Source organism: Phalacrocorax aristotelis, chromosome 7 (assembly GCF_949628215.1).
Source record: "Phalacrocorax aristotelis chromosome 7, bGulAri2.1, whole genome shotgun sequence".
Taxonomy (NCBI): Eukaryota; Metazoa; Chordata; class Aves; order Suliformes; family Phalacrocoracidae; genus Phalacrocorax; species Phalacrocorax aristotelis.
Window position 1 is genome coordinate 11,820,603 of NC_134282.1, and position 13,535 is coordinate 11,834,137.

The following is a 13,535-nucleotide window of genomic DNA, read 5'->3' on the forward strand; positions in this document are numbered from 1 at the left end:
ATCAAATTACACTACAACAACTGGAAAATTCTGCAAAGAATTTCACTATCAGAAAATTAAGAAAGACCAAAGAAAGTATCAAAAAACAGATGGAAGTAAAATAAGAGGTCACAGAACTCTTGTACCACATGAAATAAGCATAATCATTAGTACAATTTTGATGAACTCAACCTTGTTTTATATTCATCAAGGAAATGGTATATTTTCGCCTCATGTTACCAACACACAGCAAACAACTCAAAATAAAAATCCCAGTGACAGAAAGATGGTCACAGACAGGCAAGTAGGACAAGACAAACTATGAAAGAGTAAGGCAATATCCGTTTCAGTTATCTAAATTAATAGCCTGTACAGTACAGCATGTACAGTCAAGTGGAGCCTTCGCAGAGCAGAGTAGGCCCTCTATTTGGGAGTTTATAGACTGAGCTATGCTTTTTGGTACTTTCATGAGGGCATACAAGTTACAAATTATCCTGTCTTCAGCAAGTTTATACTTACTTTTATCATACGATAACTACCACAAGGCAAATGCAAAAATTTATTCCCGAGGAAGACGTATGAGGAGAGTTTTAACTCTGATAAATTAAATGCAAAACTCAATTTAAAAAAAAAGGGGGGGGGGGGGGATAAAACTAAGTATCTTGGAAGGAAGTAAATAATAAAGAAAATATAAGGAACTGGAAAATTGATTTCAGAAAATAAATATAACTAAAAGAATTCACTACTGACAGTAATCAAATGATTATTCTAACAACCTTCACACAATATCTTTGCCGTGACAGCTTAACAAGGAAAGAACATGGCACTACTACTGCATTTGCGGTTATTTCTCTACTAGCTACACACTTAGAATTTGGCCCAGTGTTTCTGCACCAGAACGCTTTCAATTTTACATTCATTAGTATGATAAGTTGCCGAATAACAATTTATGGCAACTTATACTTCATTATAAGATATATGGCATTTGAAGCAGATTACAATAAATGCTGTTATCACAATGACTTTGGTTTCATTTACTGGTATAATAAACCATCTGCCCAGAAAGCTCAATTTAATTAAGTCTATTTTGTCTATGCATAAATACTGCATTAAATCAGTATTATTTCACATACACTTAAAAATAACATATCAGCCTATTTTCATTACACCCCTTCCACAAAGATGCTTAACATTTAATTGCCCAATGAAACATATAGTACATTTCAAAGTTTTCATATTTCTAAGGTTCATATTCTCTTCTAGTTTAAAAGAGAAAAAGTAGTCCAAGCAAACACTGTTAGAATATCAGATTTCCTATTCTAATATATTTTTTCAAGTTTACTGTATACAGTCTTAGGCTTCTTTACAAAGTATCCCATGACACAATATCTGACAAAGAAACACCTCAAACATTCAGAATTATTTATTGTAGCATTTACCAAAAGCTTTACACTTGATTAAAATAGAACATATAGAACACCTTGCATCACCTAAAGGTATCAGGCAAAAACCACCGTGTAGATTTTAAACTGAATGGTGCCACCTGTGTAAGAATTTAGTGTACCTCTTGTCTGCTTTGAATGAACCAACGTCTAAAATGTGGCCCCAATAACACAGCAGCACTTAAATTAAGGGAACTACCTCTTTCTCTAAAAGTTGGGTAAACCATTAGCTGTCACCTACATGTGATAAACAGAAAGTCAGCATGTTACTCACCAATAAAGTAGTTGTTTCCTAATGCAAGCATTTCTTCAGAAAGAACAAGTCCACCCAATGCCTGGAGAAGAGTGACACTTCTGCCATCAATAAGCGAACATTGTTTAAACCCGGTGGTTGTGACCTTCCATAGCAGGATGAGAGAAGCAGTAGCATCTTGCCTTATTCTAACAAAAGAAATTATAAGAGTATTTACACTGAGGGAAATTTGTGTTATTCAGAAGTATATTACTACAGAACAAAAGCTTAGCAACGAAGAAGGAGAACTTAAATGTAGCAAGTATGGAATCAGGAAAAGGCCTGAAGGTTTTTAGCACGTCCACAAAAATAAAAAATTGCTTCAATAGTAATATTTGCATAATAGTATGAATAATAGCAGATTTAATCACACAGAGTCTCAATTTCTGATACTTGAAGGACACCGTCTTAGTGCCCAAGAACTTTTACATAAATATTACATAATAGTAAAACATCCTTATTCAGTCTTTGTATTTACGCCTTTTTGAATAGTACCTCCATTCCACATCTACAATGCCATCATTTTCTGTAGCTGAAGTACATCCAGCCCTCTTGTTTACTGAAGAACATTCAATGTTCGTTCAATACAGTGAGACAGATCCTGGTAGAAATCCTCATTTGTTTGACATACCAGATCGAAGGTTCAGAACAGTTTATTCTTGTAAATCAAATGAGTCATGTAATCCTCCCAAGGTCACTGAGTCCATGGTGCCTTCCTGAATAGTGACAGATTGGATAAATACCTACAACTGCATATATACTGTCGGTTCCTCTAGGGAGCACTGTATCTATGTCAGTGTTTCTTTCTTCTCGGGATACTTTTTTCCCTACTCACTTCCATAAAGAAAAAATAAAAACCTGTCATGTTTCTGGCAAGTTCTCAAATATTTGCATTAATTTCCTCTGAAGAAATCCCAAATGGGTTTGAACAATCCTCCAAAAATTCAAACACAACTTCATCCAACTGCTGAAAACTGTAACACACTTCTGCTGAAAACAGGCCTCCAAACACCAAAGATAAAATTCAGTTCTACAATTTCCTGTACTGAAACTGTTTCAGTCACGCTAAAAAAAACAAGGCAGTGTTTCCCTTGTCACTTCTGATTTGAGTACAAACCAAGAAATGCATAGTTTTCACAGAATCCCAGGTTGGAAGGGACCTCAGGGATCATCTAGTCCAACCTTTCTGGGAAGAGCACAGTCTAGACAAGATGGCCCAGCACCCTGTCTAGGACGACTCTTGAAGGTGTCCAACATGGCTAAGTCAACCACTTCCCTGGGGAGATTATTCCAATGGTTGACTGTCCTCACTGTGAAGAATTTTCCTCTTGCGTCCAATTGGAATCTCCCCAAGAGCAACTTGTGTCCGTTCCCCCTTGTCCCCCCCATGTGACTCCGTGTAAAAAGGGAGTCTCCATCTGCTTTGTAGCTACCCCTTAAGTACTGGTACATGGTGATGAGATCCCCTCTGAGCCTTTTCTCAAGGCTGAACAAACCCAGTTCTCCCAGCCTATCCTCACATGGCAGCTTCCCAGTCCTCTGATCATCTTGGTGGCCCTTCTCTGCACCCCTTCCAGCCTGTCCACATCTTGTTTGTATAGTGGGGACCAGAACTGTACACAGCACTGCAGGGGTGGCCTGACAAGCATTGAGTAGAGTGAGATAACGACTTCTTTATCTCTGCTGGTGATGCCCTTTTTGATGCAACCCAGCATCCTGTTGGCTGCCTTGGCTGCAGCAGCACACTGTTCACTCATGTTGAGCTTTCTGTCCACCAGGAAGCCCAGGTCCCTTTCCACAGAGCTGCTCTCCAGCCAGGTGGATCCCAGTCTGTGCTGCACTCCCAGATTATGTTTTCCCAGGTGCAAGACCTTACACTTCTCCTTGTTGAAATTCATAAGGTTCTTGTTGGCCCACTCTTCCAGCCTATCCAGATCTTCCTGCAGAGCAGCTCTCCCTTCTGAAGTGTCTACTTCCCCACTCAATTTGGCGTCATCTGCAAATTTCATCAGGCTACACTTGATGCCGTTATCCAGATCACTTATAAAGATATTGAATAACATTGGGCCGAATATTGATCCCTGGAGGGCTCCACTAGTGACAGGTTGCCACTTTGAAAAAGAGCTATTTACCACCACCCTTTGGGTGCAGCCTGTCAGCCAGTTCCCCACCCACTACACAGACCACTCGTCTAGGCCATAACGCATTAATTTCTCCAGGAGAAGGCTGTGTTTTGTAATCATGTTTGACACAAGTTGAAAAAATGTGGCAATTAGACATTATAAGAAGGAAATTTTTAATAGTATTTTGGGTCCTCTTTAAGAACAAACCCCATCACTACTCTGAAAGCTGACCATCTCACTTTTAGAACAGGATAGCAACTAGTTTCACAGTTTAGGCCACACCTGACAATCAAAACAAAGTAAAATTATTAAACTGAAATTATTTTCCTTTCATAGATAACCATTGAACCAGATGTTACTTGGGCCTTTAACACAGGAAATACAATGAAATAAAGATCTATATTGACCTGCATTAGTCTACCCAGATATAAAACAATATTAAAGATATGTAGTGTAAAAAATGACCAAAAATGGCTGTGTAGTCTGCGACCTCCTTTAAAATGGGGTCCCTGCATCAAGGGTCTTAAATACAGCTGTAGAATCCACAAATGCCAACTTATTCCTCTTTTCAAGAGAAGACACTTGTTTGCTTACAGATTCCAGCCAGCCAGAGCATCCACACTCACAGATCCCTTCCTGACTTATGCATAACGCTCATGAATGAGCACGATTCTAAGTCCCGTGGGAAGGAGAGCTCCCACGTTTAACAGTTACTGCTCCAAACTGTCTGCAGCTTGTCTGCTTGCATCATTTTGTTTCTTCCTGTGAGCATGGCCTTTTTTAACTGAAGGGTGGGATTCTGAAAGATTAGATGACAGTATGAGAAAAGTAGGCTATTTTGGGAAAATCTAAGTCTAAAATTGCAGCAAAGCTGTGAGCCAGAGAACTACGTTGGCAGATTTCTATTTGAAATAAAATTTCCAATAAGAAAAAGCCTCATCCCAGCTGACAGAATCAGATCTTTCTAGGAAGTCAGGTTCTGTTAATTAAAAGTAACTAAGCAAGTATTTGATCGAAAAATCATGAGTCTGAAAAGTGAATAACAGAATAAATTCAAATTTTTGAGTGGTTTGCAGGACATACACAGAGATTTCACAGCTGATGATGACACCCAAAGCAATAATCCAGAAGACAAATACAAATGCACAAAATACATGCATTTATATAGTCAATGGTAACACTTCCCACCAGCAAGTACTTCTTTACATTAAAGGGGGAAATAAGTGTTCACTGCATGAAGGAGAAAGAAAATGTTGTATCTTCTCCAAACTGATATCTTCAACATGTCTGCCCTAATTTCTAATGCATTCTGATAGCCCAGAGACAGTTTACATGCTCACATCTTCTGAAACATTCAATATGTGGGAAAAATTATATGAAGCACAAAGCTGTCATGGCACTGCTAGATGCCTGAAGTCTGTCTGAAGTTCATATACTTTTAGCCATTTGACAAATCTGCCTACCTGAAAAACTGCTGTCTAAAATATCCAGGCAACTTAAAAGTATTTTTATATTTAATCACATATGACAAATATGCTTACTTTATTGATGTATTCTGTGGAACTTCAAAGGAGACAAGCCGGCCTCCAGCAGAGGTATTGGAACTGGCATTTCCACAAGCCACATCTGGAGTTATCTGAAAAAATATAGTTTTATTTAACACTAAACCAGAAAATCTGACCAAAGAAAACATTAAAGAATTTTTTAAAAAATAACACTAATAGTCCAGCAGTCATTTTAAAAATCATCAGGAAGGACCAAAACATTCATGCTATCAACAAAGGTTCTGAAAATTCAGGTAACCATCCTTTTAGGTTTTTCTGAGCTTCTAAAGGCATCTTCCTTTAAAAGTGATCATGTTTAAAAAAAGATTAAAAGGCTTCTGGTCTTTTAAAAAACTGAATAAAGCTCTAACATTTGCCACATCCAAGAAATAGTGCATCATTAATTTAGGTGATCTTGGAGGATTTATAATAGCAAATACTGATACGGGTTTTTACTATATTGAAATATGCATTTTTCCAAACACAGATTACTTGAAAAAAATACTCCCCCACTTGCCAATTACTATTCCTTCCAAACAAAATCTTGGACAAACAATGCTTTCAGATAGAAAAAAATTACTAGCACGGTTGAGAGTAAAAGGACGTATTTGCCAAATCTGTGATGCCTAGTAGGCATAGAAATCAGTTACCGTATTAACTAGATCAAGACACCATACAGGATCTTATACAACACAAACAAATCACAGAGAGATTCTTTAATTATTCATGTCTTGTAAAGTAATAATTTCATAAAGGCAGTTTGAAAACCATTAGTATTTCCAACGATACCTTTATTTCCAATAAGTAATATTTTACGTGGCATAACTGAGCCTTTCTATTGCCTACATTAAAATCATTAGTAGTTTTAATTAAGTAGTTCTCAGGTGTCTTCATCGGCTTGCCTATGAAATATCACACTGTAAAAAAAAATAAATCAGTCAGTTTTATCTTCAAATTGCTAGGCAGATTTTGCAATGTTATTCTTTTCAGTCATCTAGAATACATGTGCAACCTTTTGACGCCAACCTCACTGGCAAAGGGAAAATGCAACCTAACACACTTCTGTGAATTAATCATCCATCAAAGGAAAAGCCAGAATCTAATTTGTAAATTTAACTAAAATTGAAATTCATATTTTAAACATTACTGTAAAACACCTTTGAAAACATGAACAACAGAAGTCCAGAACATGATGCAAATAATACTTTTTAGGAGAATTAGAGCTGATTTTGACTCAGGAAACACAAATACTCAGTATTCACATTTCCCAAAAATTCTAGACTACTCAATTCATCATTGAAGTCTCTGGCACACATAATAAGAATACACATTATGAAAATAAAGTGAGATGCAATTTTATTGTATCTGTTCAAATAAATTTTGAAAAAAAGATAATATACCCACTACAATTTTTCAATCCTGGAAGTCAAAATTATGGAGCTAACATTCAAAGCATGATGAATCCAAAATTAGTTTGGCTAACACTCTTCCTTTTATATTTGCCAACATTTAAACTTTCATTTTCTTTGAGAATCTATACGCCTCCAGGAACAAAGGAAAAATAAAAATCTCTATTCTTACTCAGCCTTATACTACATTTAAAAATACACTTGCTTTTGAAGTATTTATATAGTTTTACAATTTCATGCATCTATTACCTTGGAACACAAGGGGAAAAATGTAATTTAAGCATTTCATTTACCTTACTATTCAATATTAGAATTTTGTTAAGTAATGCTTAACTATCAAATTACTGATAGGAAATACAGAATTCCTCTTTACATACATGTTCCATAAGTTTGGACCTAAATCATGTTCTTGTTTTTTAAAAGAGAACATAATATATAAAAACTACATTTCTGCTTCAAATGTTTTAACAATGTTAACCTTCTGAGTCTTTACATGGGTAAAAGAAGAGCATCATTTGAGAAAGCAAGAGTGAAATCTCCAGAAGAGTACCTATTCCTACAATTTCTACCTGGACCTTAACAAGGCAGCAGTGACTTAGCTAGAAGATTACCTTACCAGGCCATAGCAGTAGCACAGAATGAGATTGCAAAGGAAAGCAGGTGTGGTACCTAAGAAGAGAGCAACAGACTGTTCTTCCATATTACAGCTTTTCTGAATAAATTAAATAGTGTTAATTGTACAGATACTCTCCTGCCTTTCACACCAACCAGAATAATGAGATATACACTTAATTCAAGAAGTGCTGAAATACATATATAAATCCCATGGCAATATTTTTACATGAGTGCCTTTATTACTTTGATAAATTAAGGGTACTAACCTTTAATTCCATGAGGCTAAGAAAAGTAACATAGAGACAGTTTACATTTATGCTAGGCTACATATATGCAGCCTCTCACTACTGAAAGTAGTTCGCTGAAGATATTTGCTATATATGAAATTTCATAGTATGTCTCTTGGAAAGCTGGCCAGACATTTGTAATTCTACAGGGTCTTATCAACGCGGGCAGATTAATTCTGAACAGTGCAAAATACAGCCATTCTGCTACCGTGATACGTGTTTGCATTTCTTTTGTATCTCAACCCCCTGAGTTTAAAGAACTGCAGAAGGCTTCTACTTCTTCCAAAACATGCCAGACTTTACTCAAACTTAGAAGTGGTCTGTAAGTGGAATGAGCAAATTCACATTAGCCTTAGCAATTTCTCACTACCCTACTAACAAGATATTAATGAGTATGTCTGTAAACTAACAGACACTTCCAAACACTGGAAGAGGCTGCCCAGGTATCTTGTGGACCCTCCATCGTTGGAGGTATTTAAGACTCAATTGAACACAGCTCTGAGCAACCCACTCTAGTTGACCCTTTGAGCAAAGGGGTTGGGCAAGACAATCTCCAGAGGTCCCTTCCAATCTCCCCTACACTGTGAATCTGTGAGTGAAAATTCACCCCATGAGCCAGTTACCTAGTCTTTCCTGTAAATTGCCATTGTAACTTCAGTGACATCGTGGCTTTCACAAAACCCCACTCCAACACACAACAAGAGTGCTTCATTTTGCAAATATCCCCAAAGGTTACACAAATAAGTATGTGAGCATGTGTGTGCACACGCACGCACACACACAGACACCTGTGTATTTTTAATTGACGCTTTCCTCCTGTGCTAGCTGTGACAGTTCTCTTTGGTTAACCTCGTCTTTCCATCTCAGAAAGCCATTCTCCTGTTTTTACCTCCTAATGGGGGTAATCTGCACGGTCCTGCAGCCAAGCAAAATGGGGCAAATTAGTCTGGAATTAAACAGAATACATGAATGCATGCAGCACTTCTACACATCAGTCTTGAACTAAATGAAAGAAATTAATACAAACTCATCTAACAGAAAAGATCAGTGCTTAAAAGAAAAAACTCTGTCCTTAAATATTTAAACATATTTGTGAGGACATTATGTTAATGGAAAGAGTGTGAAAAGCTGTTCTTTGAGAAAAACAAGGCTATGTTCTGGGGTGGTATCCCATGAAAACTGACATGGTCATTAGGAAAGATAACCTTTCATTTCTTCAGTAGGACAGAAACTATCATGATGAATACATTATGAGGAATGCTCTCATAAACACTAACTCTTTCAAATCATCTTCCAAGGGATTACATATTAACTTTCAATTCAATAAAGCAAGTTTCATAATGTGCAGTTTTGCCTCTTCTGAACATAAAAGCACTTTCCCATGAGGATAAGGCCTGCAGGATTTCTTCTTTTCCAAGCCTCTCAGGGTGGCAACACATATCTTTTATTTTCTAAGAAATAGGTTTGTCAGCCTGCCTTACGTAAGGGAAAAATAATATGTGAGACAAGTAAGTCTGAAAGTCAGGTTAGATCCTGACTGTAAGATCTTGAACAGCTGTCTGCAACGAATTAAGAAGGAAAAAAGGAAGTAGAAAAATAAAAGGCAATATAATAGAACCATAAGAAGGGGATCAAATACTATCTTCTTGCAGTCAAGATGCCAAGCAATAAACCAGGATTGTTTCTGGCACAGAAATCCCACTCAGACAGAACAAAATTGTTAAAGAAAGAAAAGCAGTTCCCTTGACCTGTAGCATGAAAAAACTACTGCTTCTGAAAATCTAGTGTCACATAGCTTAACCTCCGCATGTATTTGTTTCTACCCTCCAGAGTTTCACATGGGACAACAGTTGAAAGAAAACCAGAACAGAAATAAAATAAAGGCTTACTTCTAATATACGTCACCAGTGGGAGAGAAAAGCAAAAGTGTTTAGAGTAGGAGTACTGCCTCCCTGAAGAACACCAAGGGAAGACTGGCAGACTGCATACAAAAACAGTATCAAATGAAGAAGGCTTGCCAGTTATTGTAGCACTGAAATGTGATGTAAGGAAGGCTGCATATCCACCCCATGAATTCTGTCACTGGCAGTTTGTGTTTCTTTGCTCATCTGAGTCAGCAATCACACTGCCAAGAGGATCCAGTGCATTCTGATGCATGGCTTTCCTCTAGATAACACTAATAAAACTTTATATTTCTGTCACAGGTTAACAATGCCAATATAACACAAAGAGGTAGATGCTTCAGCAGGCACAATAAGTTACCTTACACAATGCCACCTTCTCAGATAGGTTACCTGGGCAATCACATTAGCCAGGTGCCTCCTTGTCTCAACCTGGCCACCAAAATTAATGTCATCCTCATAAAATCTGACAGTCAGTCTGTGCTGGTTTTGGCTGGGATAGGGTTAATTTTCTTCACAGTAGCTGGTATGGTGCTATGTTTTGGATTTGTGATTAAAACAGTGTTGATAATACAGGGATGCTTTAGCTGTTGCTGAGCAGTGCTTACACAGAGGCCTTTTCTTCTTCTCAGACTGCCCTGCCAGCAAGTAGGCTGGGGGTGCACAACAAGTTTGGGAGGATGCAGAGGGACAGCTGACCCCAACTGACCAAAGGGACATCCCATACCATAAGGTGTCATGCTCAGCAATAAAACTAGGGTGTGGGAGTGGAAGTTGGCCAGGGCTGCTGTTGCTCAGAGACTGGCTGGGCATTGGTCAGTTCATGGGGAGCGACTGGAGTTTTTTTTCATCACCTGTTTTTCTTTGTTTGGGGTTTCATTTTGTTTTCTTTTTCTTCCTTTTTTTAATTATTAAACTGTCTTTTTCTCAATCCACAAGTCCTCACACTTCTACCCTTCCAATTCTCTCTGCCATCCCACTTGGTGGGGAAATGAGCAAGCAGCTGTGTGGGGCTTAGCTGCCTCCCCCCTGGTTAAACCACGACATAGTAATTTGATAAATATTATTTCCTTGAAAAAATAATGCTCATTTACTCCAGAGTGTATGGACCTGTTCTGAATAATAAAGGTACACACTGTGGAAACAAGCATATTGAGCTAAAATTCCACAGTCAAATCTTTACATGCACTTTATGAGCTCACCACAGAGTAAGCTAGGACATAAACTTCAACCAAAGTCTGTCAAGTCAGCCACAGATATTTCTACCCCAAAACACTGAAAGGCAGTAAACGCATCAGGATTTTTTTTTCCCCGACTCTCAAAAGACTTCAAGACAGGATGATGGCTGAAGGAGTAGTTAATAATCCAGATACTTTTTAAAGACAGCACTGGATAAGCAAAAGTCCTGAGCCCATCCACCAGTACAGATTCAGACGAGCAGGGCTTCAGTATCTTGACATAACTGCACTCACTAGAATTTTCTAAAGTCTATTTCTGTCCTTAAAGGGGATATGAGAGGAAAGCGACTATATATGACTATCCATTAGACATCTTTTAGCAATGGAACATACTAAACTAAGGTTTGTGTGAAGTTCATATAAGTTTTGTTTGAGTATATTGAGGTTTTAGAGACATTTTGGTTTGTGTTTTGAAAATAAATATAATAAAGGGTATCACCTATCCAGAGATGCTTACACCAAGTAATCTATCAGAACAGTGTTTGTACAGAAAGTTCCATACACAAATATTGTAGAAGACAGACTTAGTGAAGTTACAGTTTTATCCTAGAAGAAAGTTAAGATTATTCTAGCAAAATCTATCTTTTCTTCAGTCTCCTTATTTGTTTGTATGATATCTTTTTCTAAAAGCAAAAGGTGAGGTGGGTTTTAAACTGAAGGACTTGAGGGGTGTGATCTGTTGCAAAAATGCTCACACCAGCATGTCCAATGGGGGAGTAAGTCAGGCCAAGCAGTGTGGTGACAAAGGTTCCTTAGCTGTCTCCCAAGAGGTGAGACAGAATAGTAATCACCTCAAGCGTACGTACACAAAGGCACGCAGTCAGGTAACAAACAGGAGGAACTGGAGCTCCGTGCCCACTCAGAAGGGTATGACATCATAGGAGTAACTGAAACATGGTGGGACAATTCAAATGACTGGGGAGGTTGGACTAGATGATCCCTGAGGTCCCTTCCAACCTGTGGTTCTGTGAAAAATAATAAAGGCTTCCGAAACAAATCTTATATACAGGTATAAGAACTGTCCTAAGTCAAATGAAAAGTATACATATTCCAGTACTTTAACTCCAACAGCAATGAGAAGAGGGAATGCCAAGAAAATAAGATAAGGGCAAAAATATTTCCTCCAGCCTCTGCCCATTTCCATGTCAAAGATTTTCCTAAGCTGTCATTTCTAAAAATGGAGTTTCTATGTATTTATCCACCTCAAACTGATCTATCCTCCATGATTCTGTTCAGCTTCCTTCTGCACCTATAGCATGCTTTGGCAAAAAATGCATGAACATTTAACAACGCATAAACGGGTCAAAGATTTAAAGGCCTCTGTTTCAAGCAGAATTATTTCTTAAGCATATTGCATTGCTGCAGAACAGGAACACTCTCTTTCAGGATTTTCCACCTGACCCAGCCATACTCCTTTTAAAGGCTTATAATTAACTGACTGGGAACACACGTAAAACAAATGCTGTCCCCACTGCAAGGGGAATTACAAGTTTATTGTAGCCTCTAATCACCAGTTCCAAAAGCTTGAATCTGAGCAGTAGTACTGCAGTATAAATAAAAGGTTAGACTAGGACTCACGTGCTTAGCATTCTAATTCCTGGCTGCGCACCTGGCAAATCACTTTACTGCTCTGTGCTTCAGTGCCTCCATGTGTAAAATGTGAATAATACTGCTGATTTCCTCTGAAAAAAATTTGAGATCTATTAAGGAAAAGTTATATATAAGAGTACGGTACTGCTATTCTTACAGTTGATTTTGTACACAGAAACCTTTGTTGGGTCTGATAGTTGAGCAGGATTAATGAGGTGGTTTCTTTTTTCTTCTATTATTGGCTAATATATATCTTTTCTCCACTGTAACACAAAAGATCATTGAACTGGGGAAATGTGGATTGGTAGCTGTACCTCTCTTACAAGTGGAACAAATTAGTTGCCCAAAGTAGGAAAAAATGTCCTCTTTCAACAGCTGAGCATGAGGTTAAATTCCTATTATACTAAAGAAACCAACAGACAAGAATATTTCTCTCTCAGTGATCTGTGTTTGTAGCCCATAATCTGCATATCAGGAAAAGACTAATTTCTTACAGCAAGAGCTCTCTAAGAAATGAAACTGTATCCAAAGACATCTGTATGTTGTCTACTGATGCAGACATTACCGAGAAGGTTCAGCCAAGCAAGCACTGCCAAGTACATCCCTAGTATCTAAGGAATACTGAAAAAATGTCCAGCTGTAACCATACATCATGCCTCTCTTAGAAAGTTTACTTTTCTCAGGTGTTTATTTTTTGACTTCCCAAAACTTCCTGAAAAAGCTTCCATGGAAATTTTGTCCTTGCAAGATAGTGAGAGCTTTCATTTGGAGAGATTCTGGCAAAATTTCTCTCTGAGCAGACAGGCAAAAGAATATGAAGAACATTAGTTCACTTGCAGTATCAGTATAGAATAATGTGAAAAACAGCTTGACTTGGAAGATTAAAAAAAAAAAATCCACACAATAATAGCAGCCTTTGTTGCCTCTGAATCTCAAGTAATATCAAAATGGTAGATTTTTGCAATACAAAACCTACAGTTAGTTTTTTTTTTTTCTTTTAAGAGGGCAAGAAAGGATCAAGCTTTGCAAAGCTTTTAAAGCTATGAGGAAAGGTAGAATTTTCCTGCTTAACACAACTCTCTACCCTTGAAGCTTCTACCAAAGAGGCTTTGGAA

General features: G+C 37.7%; 1 protein-coding gene across 1 annotated transcript in view; it reads right to left on the reverse strand.

The window, feature by feature from the left end:
- The window catches only part of DNER (delta/notch like EGF repeat containing), a 143,939-nt gene that overhangs the window by 68,859 nt on the left and 61,545 nt on the right, over window positions 1–13,535 (reverse strand). The window contains exons 3-4 of the mRNA XM_075098792.1: window positions 5,378–5,472; window positions 1,696–1,862 (exon numbers count right to left, since the gene is read on the reverse strand). Coding sequence (XP_074954893.1) covers window positions 1,696–1,862; window positions 5,378–5,472 — 262 coding nt within the window. The remainder of the gene's footprint in view (window positions 1–1,695; window positions 1,863–5,377; window positions 5,473–13,535) is intronic.